This window comes from Ambystoma mexicanum, chromosome 6p (assembly GCF_040938575.1).
Source record: "Ambystoma mexicanum isolate Mex_15411 chromosome 6p, UKY_AmexF1_1, whole genome shotgun sequence".
Taxonomy (NCBI): Eukaryota; Metazoa; Chordata; class Amphibia; order Caudata; family Ambystomatidae; genus Ambystoma; species Ambystoma mexicanum.
In genome coordinates, this window is record NC_090935.1 from 514,048,613 (window position 1) to 514,070,673 (window position 22,061).

General features: G+C 45.6%; 1 protein-coding gene across 2 annotated transcripts in view; it reads right to left on the reverse strand.

Annotated features, from left to right (window-relative positions):
* Positions 1 to 22,061, reverse strand: part of ELOVL7 (ELOVL fatty acid elongase 7) — a 186,400-nt gene that overhangs the window by 52,325 nt on the left and 112,014 nt on the right. For both annotated transcript variants that reach the window (XM_069627328.1, XM_069627329.1), the window contains 2 exons: positions 13,406 to 13,486; positions 12,058 to 12,114 (listed from right to left, as the gene is read on the reverse strand). In XM_069627328.1, the coding sequence (XP_069483429.1) occupies positions 12,058 to 12,114; positions 13,406 to 13,486 (138 nt within the window). The remainder of the gene's footprint in view (positions 1 to 12,057; positions 12,115 to 13,405; positions 13,487 to 22,061) is intronic.

Consider the following 22,061-nt stretch of genomic DNA (forward strand, 5'->3'; position numbering starts at 1 on the left):
CGAGATGGAGACCCCGACCTCTGTGTATAAGGGGCCTCACCTGGGACCTTCGCCAGGACCGACAAAGATTTAGCGGTTTGGGTGCTAGCCTTGGTCTTTGCAAGTTCCTCATTCGTAGAAGAATGAAACAATTCCTTCACGTTGAAGGGAAGGTCCAGAACTTTGCACCTCCTTCGAAAACTTTGTCGCATGGAGCCATGCCTGGCGGAAGGTGTCAATTCCCACCATAAGGCCTTGAGCTGAGGCATCTACGTGGTGTGCCGCAGCTTCGAGCAGATCTTGTGCCAACACCCTGGCGTCCAACAAACCGGCTTTGAAGTAGTCTAGCCTATCCACAGGAATATACTCATGGAAATCAGCCAACTCCTTACATAGCCTCATATTAGGTGCAGCCAGGATGATCTCGGTATTTGCTGGACAAAGCTGGAGTGCTGAGTTGGCAAAGACTTTCTTGCCCAAGGAGTCTAGAATCTTGTCTTCCTTGGACAGAATATGAGCCGCAGCCATTGAGGTCGCAGAGGCTGGCTTGAAGCATGGCCGCAGCTACCACCTTCGAGGAAGGGTGTGGACAAGACGCCAAGGCTATCGCCCCAGAGGTGTGGAGCCTGTAACAGGCGTCAATACTCTTATTGATCCATAGCCCAGTGTGGGGCTTATCCCAGAAGTTACGGGCCTCAGCCAAAACTTCCTTCTGGAGGAACAGGCCGGTGCGCTCCTGTGGTGACAAGGTGAATGCTCCCGAATGCACCCGCCCCTGCGCAGTGGGGGCTGCAGGTACTGCAATGTCGAGGAGGGCCTTCATATCCAGGACCCGGTCATGGAATGTTCTGACAGAGCAGGGCTACTCATCGCTATCTTGATCTGCTTGAGGGTCATCCAGCGAATCGGAGCAGACAGCTGGGCCATCACAGGTTTTAAAGTGTTATCCCGTTCTGCCGGTGTCTTCTCTATGGGAGACGGCAGGGCAGGGGAGGAAGAGCTGGAGGCAGGCCAAGAGGAAGAGGCGGTACCACCGCAGCAGCTGCTGGAACCGCCGGGGTGGAATGTGGAGCCAGAGGTTCAGGGTAGATTTCCTTGAAAATACCCTTAAAATATTCTTTCATGGGGTCAGAATGCATGAGCCTCTGAAATCTCCTGAAAAATACATCCTCTGATAAAGGTTTAGGTGCTGGGACAGGCAGAGGCCTTTCATATGGGGAATACCCCCCACGAACGCAATCAGGATGGTTGCCAGGAAGGCCCACCACCAACCGGGTCCGCATAGACCAGTGGAGCAGAAGCGAGACAATATGGGGCAGTGGCATCCGGGCGCGCCAATCATAAGAAGGGCGGAACAGATTTACCTTGCCCCAGGAGGAAACTGTTGCTCAGCCCCAAAAAGAAGGTTCCCAGCACCAGTCGTCAAGAACGTAGGTGTAAGGGAAGAATCCAAAATAGCCGCCGTGGACCATGAGGGTTGGGCCGCCATTTTGTCGATACCTGAAGAGAACTGTCACATGTGCAGATGAGGCAACCGTCTCCTCAGGCTGGTCAGGGGACTTAAGTAACACCTTAGCCTTGACACAAGGATCCTCGGCAGAGCCGGTACGGGGGAGGGGGGGTCTCGAATGTTTACTGGACATCTTGGAGGTGGCCCCAAAATCAGCCTCCAGAGGAGGAACCTCGGCAGAGCCGGTAACAGGAGTTACGGTTTATGACCACCCTCTTTGCCCCCTCAACAGACCGGTATCACTGCATCCCCGATATATGGTATTTATAACAAGCCTCTACACAGGGGTTTCAAGGCGCGTCCCTGAGCGCGGGAATGCTGAGGAATCCACCTGACAGACAAGACCTTTAGAGCAGGTCCCTCGGGTTTGCCGGTACAGGTCGTAGCCTCAAAAAGAGAAACCTTGGGTTTCCTCCCGGTACGTCTAGCTCCCTTGTGAGGGTCCTCAAGCCGTGGCTCAGTACAGAAAGGTCCAGAAAAGGAGGCCTGAGGGCGTACCCCAGTGTCTGTGTGGAAAGCTCCAGAAACAGACCTTGGAGCGAGCCCAGTATCCAAAGATAAACTGGGCTGAAGTTTAACACCCGACAGGTGAACCTCGGAACATAGTCCGGTCTTGGCAGGTCCATCGTGGGAACCGTCGGAGAAAACTCCGGTACGCCCATTAGGCCTGCGAGGCACCTCAGGGGAACCCCTGGTGGTAGAGCTGCTCAAGCCCCTCCCGGAACTAAAAGACCCCGGGAAGGATTCCCGGCTGGGGCACCCTAAAAAGTAAGGAATTTAGGAGGCGGCTCTTTTCGTCGATGAAAAGCTGAAAATGAGGTGGAGGAACACGCTGAAAGACCTCTTCCCACCAAAGAAGGACAGCGCTGGAGTGCCCAGACGGAAAGGGAATTGCAGTAGAAACCCGAATTCCAGACACTCCAAGCAGAGAGAATGGGGATTCCACCCTAGCGAAGAGACGTTCGCATGAAGAACAGGACACAAATCCCAGACGCTACGGCATAGACGGAGGACTAAGCGACCGCAGAACCAGAGCAGAAGAGAAGGACAACAGGAGCAAAAAAAATCTTTCCCGGTGATGCAAGGGCGTCCAGCCCTGACCGCGCGGAGAAGAGGACTGAAGGGCGATGCACGAGGCCGAGCTCAGGAGGGCGGGGCAAAAAGATAAGGACAAACATTTTCATTTTTGATGCTTTTTGACAAAAGTGCTCCGGTCACGTCCCGAAGGACGCAATGTCCACAAGTATGGAGGAAAGGGGACGTGACGTAGGACTAAGACACTACTCAGGTCATTTCGTCACACTACTGAAATGCCAAAATTATCACATGCAACCAATATAAGGTCCCCAAACCGAATTCGAATAAACTTGCATTCTCACAGAGAAATAGATTCTCTTATGGTTCCGGATTGGCATAGCCAAGAGCTAGATCTGTATTTTGCAGAAGACATGCGAAGAGCAACCATCACTGGTTCCCACGTATATTTTATAAACAAGTAATCAGAGCTTTGACGTGTTAGTACCAGTCCCCGCAATAGTGCTTTAACAAATTTCAGGAAGATAAATGCAGTGGGAAGTAGTGACATGATTGGCAGCTACATGGCATTCATAAGTTCTGGACGAATAAAAAAATTGAAAACAGGCTCTAATATTCGTGACAGATGTATACAGTAATTCAGTGAGGTTCTCAATATAAAGATAAAACCAGTTTGTGCGGTAGTCACGAATGGGCAATCCATGCTTCGAGACGGAACATAACAGCCTTAAGTGATGGGAAGAACATTTTTGCTTTAAAACTAGGCATGTCAGGAAATGAACAGGCAGCTACAACCCTGGGAACGGAAACTTAAAAGGAGTTTTATTTAAGAAAGATTGGACACTATTGACCTATACTTAAACCATTACCATACTTACCCCAATGCTGTCTTATTTAATGCCGCTAGAATTTAAAGGCATTATATCCAAACTATTCTCATTTTGATTACATGCAAGGCATGTGCCGTATGCTATACCCCAGAGACTGCAGTAGAATAGATGCTCCGATGGAGGCCTGTATCCCCAATAAGTTAGGAATCCCAACAGTTTGGTTTACTCCATTAAGACAATTATCTTAATATAGTTCTCAGAGAATAATCGTTTTGTTGTGGAATGACCTCCAGAGTTTAACCCCAACAAGTTGAATAAAAGGTTTTTAATGCCGACTTGTGTGGATTACGCTGATCAGATGCCACAAATATCTGTAGAAAATACAATAAAGGAACATTTCTCTACAGCACACTGGTTGGGGAATTGCCCCCCACTATTCTGGAAAACCAGAGGACATCTCTCTGCTGGAGTGACTGTATAGTTCTGTGCTCCGGAGTCAATGTCTAGTGTAGCATATTGGTTGGCTACAGCAGGCCATCAAGTACGCCGTCACATTAAGTTTGTATTATGAATAGTTGAGCCACCATTTTTGAAATTAAAATTTTTATTTTCACAGTAAGCAAACATAAATAAATGAACAGCAGTCCATGAAATTCACACATATCAACCAAGTGAAAGCAAAGTAATCAATTCGCCATAAACAATCCAAACATATAAACATCAAAAATAGAACAAGAAGGAAGAAAGGAAAAGAAGAAAAAGAAACAGAAAAGGAAGAAAGAGAATAAGAGCGTAGGAGTAGAAGACATAAACCAAAAATTTCAATGCAAAATACTATACCTCAGACAAAAGGGCATTACAAAAACCATTTTGCTGAAGTGGCTTTGCAGCTCTAGGAGTTTATGCTTTGTCGAGTATGGCATGATGGTATGCTGTGGCATCCAGTGCTCTATTAGAGTCTATGTACTTCGATTGTCATCTCTATGGTAGGCCACCTGGTCTGCTATGACATTAGGTTTAACCAAGGCAAGCCACCATCTTAAAGTGGCTAATCTGCAGCAGGCCATCAAGATCCGCTTAAATGAATTGGTTGAACAGCAAAAAAATAACAATGGACCACTGTGCATTTCCCCATACTGGGACTGATTGTAAAGGGGCAATACTACATTTGTATGTGGGGGTGGCAAGGGGGAGTGTGCTTGCTCTGAAAGTACTTGCTAATTGTTGGGAGACGATAGTTTACTTGAAAGAAATTAAGAATAATTAAGATAAATCTCCTTAGTTATTAAATCTTTATGACTTCTAGGATTAAAGTTTGAGGCAGTGTATGGTTGTTTATGCTGTAAGAGGATTCAATTCAACACTACAGCTAAGGCAATGCCTAGTCTGGGATACTGAATGGAAACCCTTATTGATATATCTTTATGTCCAGTTCATGCGTTCTGGATGACTACCCCTATATAACACCCCTCTCTTGGAATCCTCCTGACCCCACTGAGCCAAGAAGTAGTTCTGTTTTGCAAGTTTAAAAGGTATATTTGATAATTTAAAAAATATATATATATATATATATCACACTTTATAATAAATTAATTGGATATCACACTTAATCTGATATGATAAAGATTAACAGAGAATCTGGCACTAGCCCACTTGTGAATAGGAACAGAAGAAGAAGGTGGTAGAGAATGCTTTATATAAGTTCAGATGGATGTAATGTTGAATGAAAATGCAATACAGAAAATACTCAATATGATTTCAACAAAACAATGTAATCACTTTTCTCTGGCAATCCCCTCCCCCTTTATGCAATGCAAGGAAATGGAAGGAAAGCACACAGTTCTCAGAAATGCAATCAACTGTAATTCAGTTCACCCCAGCAAGCTTAGACTACCGAAGTTGGAAACACAGGCCCAAAATGCTTTTATATGTGCTGGCAATGAAGTGAAAAATATGCTAAAATGCTTTTAATTCCCTCTAGAGGTTCAGGGTGAGTGGTGTCAAGTTAATATTAGTCCAAGCTCACTCTAGCAATGATACAGGGAATGATTGGCAGGTTGCAAACGAATTTTTTTAGCAAGGACAGCAAAGAATCTGCTGTTTTCACACGTGGATAAATTTGCAAATCGCGGCAAATTCGCGATTGCATTTTTCGCGATTACAGAGGAACTACAAGGACTAGCACTATCGTTTTGGGGTCCTAGGACAGCCTAGGATCTCAGCTTCCAGGTGAAAGTTACTGCAAGTCTCTAGGACAAACGGTCACGGAGATATGAGCGATTAAATAAAGGTCGTTTTTCAGATTTGAAATTTTAAAGTTCAAAAAGACAAGTGACAGCTAGCAACTAGAAAAAGACAAGTGACAGTTAGGAGGCAGTTCTACTTAGATTAAAATAGATTGAATTATATTATTTTAACTAAGAGATTGGTTCTGCACAGTCTTGCTAGGTACTCGCACTATATTCTTGAATTAGATGGGCCTCGCCACGAATCTGGTCAGGTTTTAGACCGGACTCTGGTCTGGTCTCTGCACTTCACAGTGATCTGGGTCAGCTCTCTCTGGTTCTGCTAACAGCGGTCTGGTCTGGGTCTGCTCTCTCTGGATTCTGGAGATTGATGGATTTAAAGTCTGGATCTTTCTGCACAGCTTTCTCTAGAGATTGATGGAGGTAAAGTATGGATTTTCCCGGCAGAGCGTCCCGCAGCAGATGGAAATGAATGTCCCTATCTGTCCTGTCTGTCTGTTTTGAAAGTGGGTGTGTGAGCAGCATCACTAGACCCTACCCCTCTACACTTGCCATTGGCCCAATTCTCCCCTCTCCCATGATTGGGGAAGGAACTGTGAGTCAGAGTGATGCTGTAGGTTTTATGGGTCAGAGTATCCTCCCCTGTCAAATTGCACACAATCTATATTTGATAAAAAAAACATATTTCACAGGTACACATTTGTTTAAAATTACATGCACCCATCACATATCACAGGAGGTATACCCTGTCCAAATCTGCTCTTCCTGGGAGCTTGCATTCAGAAATGGCAACATTTGCACTTTTTAACTGATTTCGCAATATCGGACATTACCCCAAATTTACACACATGTGCGCAAGGAGTATGGACATTAATTGATGAAGTGTCAGATTTTTAACATGCATACATTTTGAGTAATATCCTCTTTTCCGCTAAAACCCCCTGAACATACCACCGGGTCCTAACACGTCTTCAAATGTGCACCGAAAAATCACAAGAATTATGGCATCATTTAAATAATTATGACAAGTCCGTACTATGCGTTATTCATCTTTTTCTAAAACCATATTCTGGCTGGCAGGGATGGGTCTTCCCGGGTCACATGGTACAGGAACCAGTCTTTCCAGTTTCTTCAAGCTCAGCTTACTTTCCCAGGCAAGAGGAAGCCACATTTATGACCCCCGCAATAAAACATTTGCTTGGATCCTAGAAGGTCCTTTGTTCCAGAGGAAGCCATTTATGATCCTCCCAATAAACCCTCTGCCTGGGTGAAGGGAGTTGCATTGTTCAATCTCCTGCAGAGCACAGGTAATTCAATTATCAGAGAGATGGCAGATTCTTAGCAGGAGCAACAGGAGGCAGCTAAGCCTGAGAATGCATTTGTTGGGTTTCACTCCTGGTGGGGGAAGCTGCCAAGCAGAATCAAGTTCCTTAAGCCAGGTTTCAGCTCAGTGTCATGTGTGTTCCCAGTTTTTTTTTTACATTCAAATAAAACTTACAATTTTTACAAATGCAGCTAAAATGCTGATTCTAAGTGCAAAACTATGACATTTCAACAGTTACAGACTATGTGACACTCATATATCACTTATTTATTTTAAACATTTGGATTTTTAATGTCTGTAGTTCAGTTAAACTTTAAACTGCTGACTCCATAGCTCAGCCAGTTTGGTTATAAGCACAGTTCTGGGCTCTTCATCTTCCCAGATTTTTGTAGGCACACAAAATTTCCTTCTGCCAAATGTCTGCTGGTGTTCAGTGAACATTTTGCATATGTGCAATGTTTAAAATGGGCATTTGAAGCTTGCATACAGGGAAACCAGGGTGGTTTTTGAAGCGCTGTTTTGAGCTAACCGGCGCTACTGTTTTTCCTTTGGCAACCCATTTTGGTGTGCACACAACTGCGCAGCTCTCCTGGATTCTGGGATGAAATGATGGGCGGCGACAGAGCATCCCCATCTTTACCCACTCCAATGATTTATTTTTGCTCTGGGGTAAAATGATGGGCAGCGACAGCTTAATCCCCACATTTACCCCGTCTAATGATTCCACATGGGTCAAAACCCTCCACAATGCCATGAGCAACAATTTTCATTAATAGAAATAAGATTATAAACATTAAGGTTTACCAAGTGACTGTCGCATCAAACCAGCCATGCTGTCGGGAAATTTATAGACCTGGTTCTTGAAAGCAATTTCCATAATTGGTCCGAATATGGGTTACTATGACAATCACGCCCCAGCAAGGGGGCATACATGGGTGGTAACCGTACCGAGGCCGGATCTTAGGCATGCCCGTGGGAAGTGAGGGCTGCGGGCCGTTACTGGCCATGTACGCCCTCCCCCCCTGCTGGAGAGGGGGTGTGATAGCAATTCACAACCCAGGGGTTCTTTTTTGTTTCTCTGGAGATTGGCTGTGCTCACTTTCCATTCATATGGCCGTGGCCCCAAGACCAGGGCACAAAGCTCCCATCTAGCAGGTGAGTGTTGGGGAGGGGGTGGGGAGCCAATCGGGGGAATAAATGGCACTACCCAGGAAAGGCCCTCGGGTGGCTGGAAATCGTGGCCAGAGACTGTATTCTTGCCCGCTGCTCCAGCCACTTGATGGCACCCTTTCTCAGGTGCGAATAGTGGGCATAAAAGGATTGCCAATCGCAACAATTGATATACAATTCATATTTATAGACCAAGAACTTGATAATTGTTGGAGGAAGGGTAAAGCAAGGTGATGGGGCAAATTCAGTTTCCAACAAAGACATACAGTTAAGTGTCCCAATTGATTCCATATAACTCTTAGTTTGTGGATTTATTTAACTGATCATAGCATTGTCAATTTACAGTCTTTGGGTGATAGTGATGTTCCCTTCCGTTTTCCATAATTGGCATCATGCCAGTACAAGGTAAAATTCTATTTAAACTCATAATACCTACCATATTCATGTTTTAATGGCCTTTATGGTGCCTTTGACACTGAATTGTTGCAGATACATTCAATGACTTAGAGTGTGAAGGATGTTTGGCTTAATCTTGAGAGAGTTGGAATTTCCAGATTGATTTTATTTTTAACCATTTTACAGACATTCCACCTTTGTAGAATCTAGGTTACTGGGTAGCCATGAGGGGTTATGAAATAAAGATTAGCCTGAACAGTTTTCTATGAAGTTTTTTTTTTTTTTTAACTAAGTGGTCTTCAGTTGTAAACCAAGATGTGGCATCTATGCAACAGAATGATTTGCCACTTTATATTGAAAACAGTGTGCATTGTGGTTATGCTTTTTATAGTGAGTACAAAATCTGATGTTTTTTCTCTTGTGTGATCTATCAATTTTTTTCCAGTGAAGGTGCACTTGGTAGGGTCAGACTACATTTTACTTTCAATAACCCCTTTTTATAATTTACTTCATTCATTTTTTAAATATGGAAGATTTTTTCTTGGCTTGTATGCACAATTATGTATCCTCACTGTGGTGCCTGTGTGTACACCATATACCTTGCAAAGAACATGTTGCCCGTAGGCTTTCTGGGATGTGCAATAGAAGCACGCAACACCACATCGGAGACAGCTCTTTTCTCATGTAACCTGGTATGTAGGTTTCATCTGCAAATCTCTAAATCCTACAAAAATGTACAGACATTAATTGGGCTTGATGTTCTTGCTGCCTGTTGGTTATAATCTTTGTTACTTAGAAGTATGTAGCCTGAAGGGGTCCAATGATTGGAATGATCCACTCCAGATTAATAGTCTTGTGTTCTTCAAAAGTGTTTACTTAATGGGCACTGCTACACAACAGATTCATAAATTTACCATAAACAGGTTTGCATATGATGGAATCATTTTGCCCACATTGCAGTCCCCGGTCGTCATTGATACACCACTGCACAGGAAATTGTTTAATGTAAAGGCTAGCAAATCAATTATCCTACAATTATCTTCGAGAATTTCTTGGATGATTTCTGATGCATTGTGTATGCTTGTATCGAATGCGAACATGCCAAAAGGTTACAAGTAGGTAGTTTGGATGTGAAATTTGTTCTGCGCTTGATAATACACTATATGTTGACCAATGTCAGACAGACATAGGAGTTCAGATGGATAACAATTAACTCCCGTTTCATGAGTAAAAATTACCCCACCGATTACTGGCCTCATGGTGCAGGAGCACTGCCTCATTTATGGCTCTTTAGAAGGTTTCCTTTATTGTAAATATGTCAAATTGACACAGGATGCCATACCAAATGTTTGCTTTTCTCCAACTAATGCATCACAAAAAATCTTATTTTATACATATGAATTGTAGGTCAGGCATTGCAAAAGGATTGCATATCCATAGGTAATCCTTATCCATATATTTCATTTGGATGCTAAATCGTGTTTTTACATTAATTTAAGTAGTTCTAATCACAGCTTGCAAATCAGGCCACATACAATACACGTAGCACTCACACAGCCCGAACGCATTGAGGCACTGTTACAGGAATATGTCTTAGTTATGTATTTATAACGCGCTTAATACCCAGAGGTTTCTAAACGCGGCCCCGGGGATCGAACTGGTATTGCTTCGTGTCATCTTGTTTCCAAGGCGGGCACGTTGCCACTGAGCTATCCTCCCGGGACATATTTCTGGAATTGATGAAGACCTTACTTGCCTCAAAAACAGACAATATTCCCTTAGCCCCTTTATTTCACATTAGACCTGGTAATATAATCAAATCACTTAACACTTTCAGAGCCAGATGCACTCTTCAACCTTTCATTGACAATTAGAACATTACACTTCTCGAAATGGTCGAGTAAGAGTACTAATGCAGTACAACATTAATGTTTTGGAGCACACTCTCCAATATTGTGGATCAGGAATGCCTTCTACAGACTAAATTCAATAGGTTTACCCGAGATGGGCCAAGATGTAAATGCGACTGCGGGCATGGTAGAGCGGTAGAGCAATATAAAAATTAGAATCTTATTTCTAAAATTTTACTATGGCAACCTACATTAGTATACCATTATTCTACCCCAGACAGACCGGCCACAAAACCAAAACACACAAAGTTCCTCTAGTCGAGATGCGTTACCTATATGGTTTCACAATATGGCAGCCGTGATCAATCAAAGAATGTCGCACTGAACCAGCTCTGCATTGCCTCCTCTACTGGGTATTGTAACCAGTAGAGAATGGAGGACATTTGATACAGTCCTTCCGTGAACATTGCCATCTAGTCATTGGGATTCATGATGTTCATAGGTAAGCTGCAGAGGACTGACCAACCCATTATTTTTTGGGATAAGCACACTATTTAATGGGCCTATTTTAGAATAACTCCAATGTGTGGTTTACATAGAAGTTGAATATTCCGTTAGAAGCAAGCACTTACTACTATACATGTATAAAAAGCCAGTACAAAGTCTTTAAAAAGTAGTATGAAATGTGTGTTTCTGTGAAAATGCGTGGCTTAGAACTTTATTCATCAATAAATATTTAAACCATGGCTCTTGCAAGTGAACATTTGTTATTTGGATTCGCATGACCACAGAGCTATAGGAGGGGCGACCTTCCCAAAAGGGGTCTACGAAGTGTGGAGCACTCAAAGGGTTACACATCAAGTCATGGCCTTCATGCAACCAATGCTCTCCCACCTCCCTCCAGAATAAACGCTAGACTTTATGGTGGCCCTGGAGTAACTGCTTCGCGTCTAGGGTCATGCAGAAAGGTTGCGCCATCAGAACAAAAAGGTAGTTATTGCAGATACAGGGCATGTGGTAATCGAGGAGACGGCGCAGAGGATTGAACAAGGACTACCACAAACAATTCTTAATTTTGCTAAGCCGCAAATGGTGTGCCAAACAGTCATCAAGAGCCAAATAGTTGTTTTTCGCCAAACAGAACGAACAAATTCAACACTTTATGAAGGCAATATGAATAGCTTGCATGCATTTTTGTTCCTACACTTTATATTCCCATCAAGGTTTGTAACATACCTAGTTGAAGTATAGTTTGTTTTACAAAAGAAAACCTGAACAGAAAGCTAGATCCCTTGGAGTAACCAGAGACGCCTCTTTAGGAGGTTCTTCCAGAATCGGAAAAGGTTTCTCTTTAGAAGGAAGTCAGTTACACAGTGCCAAAGTGTTAGTCACAATTCACCAAAAGGAATTCCGAGCGTAACATGTTCCTCTCGGAAGAACTAGGAAGATGGAAAGATCTAGATTTTGCGAGCAAGTATTAGACCAAATGCATCTGCGACATGGTGGGGATTTGCAAATTGCCAGTTGTTGACAGACTTGCATTTCTAATGACATACCTCCATATGCCAGCAGCAAAGGAGTTGTGTTGTTGTGGCGGTAGCTAGGCGTTATGTGTAAAAGACAAAGTTAAACTGTACAAGCAACTTAAGTCAATTTCCATGATTTCATAAAAAAGGAAACATGTTCACACTATTTTAATACAAAATTGAATACTTACAGTGTCGAACAATTCTATGTATTTTGAAAAATAGTACAACCAGCAGGTCCACGCCATCTTTTGGAGAGAGAAAAAAAAAAAGTTAAGACTGTGATGATAATGCGTTTCATGAATGTATATTTGATAAGCAACCCATTGAGACACACCTTTTATACAACATCTCAGGCAAGCATTTTTCTTACAGTTTATTTTCCATGCAACGTTAGATACACGATTTAGGAATTCGTTTTGCATTGGGGTTAGCCTTGCACTTGGACTCGAACAGATTTCTGAGGAAGTATGCTTGCAGTAAACTACTCATTTTGCTCATATGCCCTGGCTAGACTTCCTCCTGGACCAGAGGCTGTTAACTGTGTGCTTCCAAATCAAGAGCAAATCGGTAAACAAAATGGAAACCACTACTTTTTTCTCCACATGAAAGTTCATATAACGTCCATGCACTTCGAAGTTGGGAACATAGCTCCACACATGATTTGATAACGAACATTGCCAAACAGTGGAAACGGACAGCCAGAGTGGACCACGCTGTGTTACCAGTAGCACCAAGGAGGCTCAAGAGAGCACCATGTGAAGTCTTGTGTCCAACAGGTTAAAGAAACACTCACAGTATAGGTTTAAACATGGGTTCATGAATAGGCCTTCTAATGGAGTGGACTTGGGGTCCACTTAAGGAGTGTCAGTTTGCAAAAATGGTGACGACAAATAACAAAAGGCAATTAAACTAATTTACCTTTAATACATCAAGTAGAGCTTATGCAGCAATGAGTAAATAAGCTCTACTTTTGGTGCTGAAGCTAGATTAGTTAACTTGTGAGGGATTTGGACTACGAGGAGAATGCATACAACAAAAGTACAAAAGACATTGTTGCTGACGTCGATGTTCCACCCGGTAAGAGGTCATGGGCCCACTCTGCAGCATTAACGCTACAAACCAGAGCCTTCATCCCTTTGCAGATGGGCTCAGACGCTGCTCAACCAGCCTCCATGCCAGCAGACCAACTCGCATTCTTCACCATCAAGGCTGCGTACGTGAAGAAAGAGATCCAAGTTAAACAGTTACAGTCTTGCACAAAAGTAAACCCCCCGGGGCCTTCTCAGCTACAGAGCTCAAAGTCTTTCAGAATAAAGTCCCAAATGTTATTGGCATGGGCCCAGTGTTCGACAATTACCATCAGGCTCCAGGTAACAATCAGCGTTTAGGTTCGATGCACACAGCCTAACGCACCGAGCGTTGCATGGAAGGTATTCGGTGATTGAATTATCATAAGGAATTCCTGGAAGAGTGAGATGCAGGGGCAGTTGCTACTAGCTTTGCATGATGATCAGCTAAGGCAGGGAGATCACTTACTCTTAAAGCTTGTGGTGTCCTGGAATAATCAACTATGTCACATTTGTATGAATATCCAGTCGCCCAACCAGACATCAGGAACTGAAAGGTAAAGAATAAATATTGCATTAAGCAATTGCAGCATAAAACCCAAACAAGTGGCTTATACATGGCAATTCCATCGCCTATAGCCATGGCCAAAAACCGACTCCTACCCTTTGTACACCAATAGAAACCCACCATTAAAGTAATATTTAATGTCCAATACAGAAGGAACCAGTGAATGTAGATCAATTAATGAAATAAGGTTTACCAAACACAAATATTTTATAAAACTCATTACAGGCAAGCATTCTGAAATGTCTAGATTAAATACTAAACACTTGCATGACAGTGTATTCACTTAGCAGTCGATCAACTAAAAATAATAAATAACTTCAAAACATGTTTTTTTACTATTAGTATCCAAAGATCTGAACTGATTTGAAGCTAAACACTCCCAAACAAGGAAACGCTCAAATTCAGTGAGAAAGACTTCACATGCCCCATAGCCAACAAGAGCCTGTAAAGGTTTTGAACGATAACCTAAGAAAGCACAACTACAACAGTAGTATAAAAAAATAAATACATTCTTTTTTAAAAAAAAAAATCTGTAATTGACATGTTAAAATCTTGCCCTTGTGTTGGTTAGCAGGGTCTCTACACTACAGCATACGTGCAACTTCTACCATGCGGTCACAAGATCAATACTATTCTAAATGCGTACGGCATACATGTGTCATACATGAATGAATCACAAACAATACTTCGGAGTGTAGGGGCCTGGCTCCTGATATCTGACTAATGGCAGTGATGGAGATCCGGCAAGCTTTCACTTTGCATTCTCATTTGAGATGCAATGTTGACAGGGAAACCGCGCTCAACATGCGACTGCTCACCTTTTGGACTCCAATTTTCTTGATGGTACGTACTGCGAGATAGGTTGTTGGCACATGGCTCTGTGATGCAGCATTTGCCTGCTTCTAGATGAGAAGCCTCACTAGTTGCTTGACTGGGAGATGTTCCTCAAACTTCCTGTAGTGCATGTCAAAAAAGGAATTCAGGCATGTCAAATAATAATGTTAGTTTTGTCTGTGACGGATTGCCATTTGGCAAGGGTGTCAGAGCACTGGCTTTTTACATTTTTTATTAAATTAATGAAATGATGTGGGTAATTCCATCTCAAACCAGGGAATCTGCGATTCAGATGCCCTTTCATAAGATACATGCCAAAAGCACAGTGTGTACCTGTGTCCTGCTGCATCAGTATTGTCATTTACAGCGCCTGCCCTGCCAGTGGCACAGAGCAGGTGAGGTCACAGCACATTTGACATCTGCAGCGACAGCCAAGTCTCTGCATTGCAGGGGCTGCATTTAAGATATGCACCTCTGCACCAAAACACCAATTATAAATCTACCTCCTGGTGGCAGAATTGGCTGAACAATGTGCAACTATAAGCCATACCTTGTATGGTGGATGGGATTCTCATAATTATTACAGCCACATCCAACATATATTACATGCGAGTCTGCTCAGCTGTGGAAGGTGCTGTTCATTTCTGGCCAGATGTGCTGAGGCAGCCAAATGAGAACAGGAGCCTGAATGTCCATGCCTCTTTAATCTCTTTGTGAGGGCAGGTAACACCCTACACCAGACACAGCTGCACAATAGGCAGCTGTTCTGGGCCCCGCCATTAAAGGAGCAAACCCATTCAGAAGGAGTAGCATCACGCCAGGGAGTTGCATTTCTAAATGTAGACTGGAAGCAGCAGCGTAGATAGAAGAGACTTCCACCATCTTGTTTCTCTATGCCTTTCCCCCTCTCCTATCTGTCCCGTCCACTTCCTCTAGAGCGAAACACTTTGGGTGTGATGTCAGAAGGGCAATTTCAAGAACAGGGATTGGACCAAGAAGGCACGCTTGCTTTAATCCAATCACCTGTGGACTTTTACAACAGATTCACTCTAACACCACCAGATAGGGATACTTTTCCTCAAACAAGGAGGTGAACGAGCAGTCCAAGGCAGAGGAGAGATCTGCCCCCTAATCACTTCCACGCACATTGGGCTGACATTTCTATGTGGACCATGGCCTTCCACTCTGGAGCAGAATCTCCCAGGGCTGGTAGAGCAGACCCTGAAAATACTTGCTCTGTCCTAGATACCCTGGATTGGGTCTCACAGCACCTAGAGGACCAGATTTGCTAAGGTTCCCCCATTGCACTGCCCAGAAACTGGTCAGATGGCTATCAAAGCAAATTTGACGCCATCAGCATTGAGGGATGCCACCAGTGCTGCTTTCTGACACCTCTGAACAACTGCTTACAACTGGAGCCAGTCACTTGCTAGGCTCAAATCAACTGCTCGACACTGCCACTCGACTTGAAATTGAAGAGGCAGTTGCCAACTCAAAACAGGGGTTACATCATGACTCGACCCAACTCGCCCCTCAAACTGCTGCTTCACCTAAATGCACAATGGAGCAACAGAATCTCCATTTTGAAACCGCTACCCGTCGATTCAAACAAATTGACCTCTCCCGGTGGTTTCAACTCGGCCCGAATACTAAGTGATCCTGGCGAGTGCCCAGACTTGCATCACTGAAAGATGCCTCGATCCACACAGAGCTACCTCATTTGAACCTGTTTGACGGCCGCTTGCCGATGGCCCACACGATCCACCAATGCGCGAACTGAGCTTAATCCGCTCATCACTCTTTTAATCCGGGTTCGTTACCGTTGACATGCCAAAGACCCGGAACAAGGTGTGGTCAACCAATAACTGCAACCTTGGTCCATTTGGGCCCTAGAGACTGGTTCGGTCATTTTTTTCACCCAATTTCACCCAAAAGACACATCCTTGTGTGGCTGCAGTTAGAGGCTGCAGCAGTGGGAGTTTTCCTGGTGGAGAATTTGCAGTAGGGACCCAAATGTAAGTTACACTCTTGGTCTCCTAAAGATCCTTCAAGCGCAGAGTGCAGCCAAGTGTGGGTGCAGTTGGAGCAGGCAGAGAAGGGTGTGCTCCCCTTGGTAAGGGTTACTAATCCAATTTATTGACAATCAGGATGAAACTACCACCATTTTATAATTTGCGCTGCAACCAGGTCTTGGAAGAGTTTCTCAAGTGAACCACCGATGTCTCGGCTATGTTACTAGACTGTCAATCTGGGGACACTCAAACCTAAAATGAGAGCCTGTACGTACTTGGCCCTCCAATTAGTCAGTCAGCAACCAAACATCCTGAGTCGAAGTGACATGGCTGCTGAATAGGTTCTAGATCTTGGAGGAAGGGTACAGATCAGTCATGCGATTTATGAGGTCTCAATGCAACTCCAATGTCCGACTTCAAGTAGTAGGGGGATTTCTGTTATGCTGCATGAGCAAATTATGCAGCGTGATTGTAAAAAGGTTTGCTGGTTAATGCAGTTTTCAATGGACCCTCCAAACGAAATATTGCAAGGAAGCACTCCAGCTACTCCACGTATATGCATATATTTCCAGCGGCTTTCTCCTCCTCACACTCTAATCCACAACTCCTTGCAGGCGATATTGCAAAACAGTCACAGGAGGTTGCTGTGAATGGGTAGCCCTTTTAAAATGCATCCGCAGTGTGTCAAGTGCATGGTGTTGACTTGCCGTGAAGGAGTGTGCCCCTCCTATCCGGTCACTAGTAAATTCAGCATTGCGTCTGACAGGAGCAGCTTGGCTTGGTGGCTGGGAGCAGGGGCAACTTTCTCTTCCAAAACATCTTCCTTCTCAAGCGCTCTGCTCATCCACCAACTCTGAGGGTCAGATGCTTCTCCAAGCAGAGTTGAGGGCAGATCCATCTACTTGGCTGGTGTCTGGAACAGCCTCCCTGCCTCTTTCAAACTTGAGTTGCTTCCAGAACCAGAGGTGGTTCTGCTCAAGACATTCCTTTGGGTTCCACCTTCTTCCTCTCCCCTGTGGATGCAGCCGAATGCTCTGCACACTGGTCACCTGTTCACCCTCTGAACTCTGGCCCAGGCTCCTGCATGTCCAGTTGCCCTCGTACTGACTCCGGGCTCCCCGCTGACTGCACTTGTGAGTTAACTGCACTTCCCCCTTCCTTCTTCCCCGCACTTGCGAGATCTGAATGACACATGGTCTAATAAGATAGTTATGTTGTCCTCCCTTTCTTTCGCCCTCCTTGTCTTGTCGCGCCTAGAAGCACTTATGTACAGGCGCGTTGTACAGGCCACAACAGACCTTATTCTTGGACTAAAAATCAGGAAAGGCTTTGAAATACGCTCCTTAAAATGATATCGAAATGGTTAAATTCACTCCTTTCTAGTTTTCTAGACTTCAAACGTTTGTGGTTGAGATCAGCCCTCCAGATAAGGGACGTATCGGGCCGTATTTCGCATTTTATTGTTGCAAATATGGAACATTTTACTTTTAAATGCCTATCCTTTATGCAGGATTGTCACTGTAGTTCTTTATTTTTTTTTTAAACGTACTCTTTAGTGCCTCCAGTACATGGCACTGAAGTATGCACCATTGCATCAACTAAGCTTTGTGAGCAGACTGCTGTATCACTCCCCAAATTCCTTCCGTCTTGGTGGGCTGTGTAGGAGCAAGGCCTACACACGAGTAGCGTTTCTTAAGTTATACTACGGGCCTAGTGCATGCAATGCCTTGGTAATACCCAACCACATGTTTTATTGGACTTTTCAGCATTGCACATTGGTGGCTGCAGGGTCTTGCAGCCTCAACTCATTGAAACGTATAGCTTATCTGCAGCAGGTGCCGCCATGGAATACATGGTGGCCTGAGCTCTAAGCATTAACAAACGTCTTTCATACAATCCGCTAACAGGATATTGCTTTTCTGTTAAGCAGCTTCGGCACGTGGCAGGTGCTTCGAATAATCTACCCGGGCCCTGGCCCTTTCACTCTGAATTGGAACGGCACAATTTTCTATGCCAGCAGACTCTAAAGCACTCAGATCTGCTACTCTCCTCCTGCGCGTGACACTGTGCAGGCCAAACCGCCATATGTGCTTTTCCTGATCCCCTGAAGTTTTGGAACCGATTTCTCCGAGCGATTTCGAAGCCTCAGTTTGTACTAGCAAGCAATTGCCTGAGAACGGGTGTGTGGATGCAAGGGTGTGCAAGAAAAGCACAGGTGATACAAAGCAAGTGTGCAAGGTTGTTCAGATGCGAGGCTGCGTGTGACCTAGCACGAGTGTGATAATGAGCAAGGGTGAGTGTGCAAGGTTGTAAGCGCAAGGACGGTTTAAGTGCAAGCAAAGGAAGTGATGCCTGCGAGTGAAGGTGCAAGACAGGGAGCAGGGGGGAGAAGAGGGTGTGGGTGAAAGTGAGCGATGAGCTGCAATGGTGGAACTGAAGACAATGCAATTGTTCAGCAGAAAGGCGGAAGTCAGCAGATTATGGGCGGTGACGCCACCATGCCAGCAAAGGTGTTACTTGGGACTGAAGAGAGGCTGAGGGAAGGGGGCAGCAGGAGTGTTCTTACTGAGGCGAGTGACTGCATTACTGGGTTCACAACACACGCAGAACGTGCAGGCCTCATGCAGCCCCTCCAGCATAAGTGTTCACAGGGTGGGATGGGAGTTTGGTGGTACACACCACGTCCTTTCACTAGGGTATTCTTATAGGGTCAGTATTGGCCTTATTGGGGTCCGCCAGCACTGGTGTTCCTGCATTGAGTAATGCAGCCCTTACAGGTAATGGGAGCCCTAGTGTTCTTATGGTGCATAACATATATTCATACTAAGTTCGACCAGAAAAGCCGGAGCTCAGTGAACAGCCAGACACCAGGGGCCATGGGGAACGGGGGATGCCGGGTCACCCTGTATCCCCTAGGGAAGCTCCCTCACTGGAGGCGCAAGTTCCCCAGGCCCTGTAACAAAGGTCATTTGGTATTTTCTACAGCCTGTACTCTTTATGGTTCGTCTTCCCCTGAATTTCCATTGCGTTTTATTGCTCTTATATTTCACCGTGCATTTGCTGATCATACACACAACCCGATGAGAAAACTAAAGAGGTGGGACTGGATTTTGCTTAAAGGTTTGGGTCTCGGATACTGTGATTGAGCTCATGTTCTGTAGTACTGTTGCCAGATGTTGCTGGACACGAGACACTGCGTCATTTCAGGATGCAAGCAGAAGATGTGCCCCTATTCTACAGCATTGCCCTTGACCGCAAAAGCTTCGGAGAAGAATCCTGCTCCTGTTTGCAATGCAATAGTACAGCCAATTCGGTTTAGGGCGAGCAGCAGAGAGCTGCATGTATCCTGCAGGCCACAGGGTCTAGGCCCTCCATTCTGATTCAGCCTTTTGTCCTTCTAATCTCCGATGATGCCTATAACATGGATTGTTCAATCAGGCGAGACATCAAGTATCAAAGTGCAATGGGGGACCTATATAAAGTGAATCCAGCAGATAGCAGGGCTTTGTTATAAAGTCTGCTTTCAGGCAGCTGGTACGACTTGGAGACCAGACGAATATATGTGCACTTGAACATGCATGTGTGTGTGTGTCTAGAACGGCATTGCACACACCCGGAATACTGAAGTAGATGCATCTTTACACCAGTGGGTTAATGCACCTGCAGCAGACATCAGATCACCTGAGATTCACGAGTTTGAAACTTGGCAAGGATGAGTTGCTCCACCCCAAACACCTCCCAATTTTAAAAGTCAGCTCTTCCTCCATGTATTTGTAACCCTCGCCCTGGTAACATTTACACAATCATTGTTACTTGTGGTCCATTCTTTTGTAGATGATCTCTGGTTGTTACAGCCACTCAGAACTGTCTGATCCCGTATTCAAAAGGGGAGAAAATCCAGATGGAAAAAACCGCCCAGTCACCCCACCCTAAAAAAATAAGTCTCTCAATCCACTATGGTTCTCAACTCAAACTGCTTGCACATTTCATAGGGGTCAATGAACTTTTCATACAACACTAAAATACAAGAAGGCTTAATCAATGTATTAGGGTGAAAAGTTGCCCAAATTTCCACACTCCGCCTTAAAGGCCAAGGAGTACAGCCAAAGAAAAATGTAACTTCAATTGTCTTCACTTCAGCCTTGCCTCCGATGCTAGCAAAGCCTGTGTGCAAAACAATTTTCCTAGAGTATTCCCTTCCTCCATCATGCTCTGCTCGGATTGCCAGGTCCGACGACACAGAGCCCGGCGGAATGGAGGAGGCACCCCCGATAACCCGGGCGGCGTACTTCTCGGTCCCCAGCCCCTCCCTCCCCCTTCTGCGAGGGGGAGGGGGTGGCTAGGGCAGGGCGGCAAAATGGCAAAAGCCGCGAAAAGTATTGCGCGGCAAGAGCCGCAAAAGCCCGCGAAAGGCAACGCAGCAAAGGCAGGGAAAAGCCCGCGAAGGGCAACAAAGGAAAGGGGAGGGGTTTCCCCCTTCATAAAGAGCGGGGTTCCCGCTTTGGGCACACAAACAACTGCAGCCGAGGGACACCCGTGCGCTTTTCACGGGACTGCAGTGGAGGGTTCTTCGTTTTGGATCGCCGCTCTTGGTAGCAGAGGACCGCTCAGCAGTTGGATTCGGAGGATCGCCCAGCATTTTGGAGCCCAGCTGATCGGGTAGTGGCGAGTCGCAGCTGAAAGGCGGGGCCGGAGCCCATGATCGAGCGTCTCCACCCAACGTTTTAGGGCCCAGCGGGTCGGGTATCGGCGAGGCGCAGTGAAAGGCGGGGCTGGAGCCCTCGATCGAGTGTCTCCGCGGAGCCCAGCTGCACGACATCATCGCTGCTCGGCGGAGAGGCCAGCAGAGCAGGAAGCCAGGACCGGCAGCCGGCGGAGCAACACGACGGTCTGGGAGCGGCAGGCGAACTTGAAAGGAGCCCGCTGGTGAGCGGCAAGAGCTTAAAGCTAAGCGAGCGGGCGCTGGCTTGACCAGAACGCTAAGTCAAGGGAGGGGGGGCCCGGCAGCGAGGGAGTACGCCCAAGGGGGGAGGGGGGGCCCGGCAGCGAGGGAGTACGCCCAAGGGGCTCGGCAAACCCTCACGAACACTCGACGCAGTATCGCATAAGCTTCCCACGCCAGGGAGCCGGCCCGCTCTCGGAAAGCGCTCACTAAAGTGGGGGAAAGGTGAAGGAGCATACGCAAGCTACAAGCCAGCGGAACCAGCAAAGCAGTATGGACATGGAGGCATTCATGGCTATGGCCAAATTGGTCATGGCTAAGCACGGCACCGGCTGGATGGAGGCCCTGAAAAGCCAAGCAGGAGGAAGCCACACGGGTGTCACGGAGAGAGAGGGTTCGCCGCTTATGTTTCAGGAGGATGAAGAAGCCTTCATTCAGGAAGAAGAGGAAGTAGTGGGAGAAGAAATGGGGCCAACTGGGAAAAGAAAAAGGGTGATTACGCAAAAAGCCAAAGCTAGCAGAGAACAGGCAGCGAACAACAAGAAAGGGAAAACAAGCCTCAACAAGGTGAAAGGACGTGCCCAACAGGTTGAAGCCGTACCGGCACCTGCACCTACCCCGGCACCCAGGAACCAGGGAACAACTAACACGCTTGAGGCCAGACCGGCGGCGGTGAGGGAGATTGGACCACCTTCCATGGAGGTGGTGAAAGGTATAGTTCTGCAGTGTATGCAAGCATTGGGAAATGGGGGCAACGGGCCACTCTTGA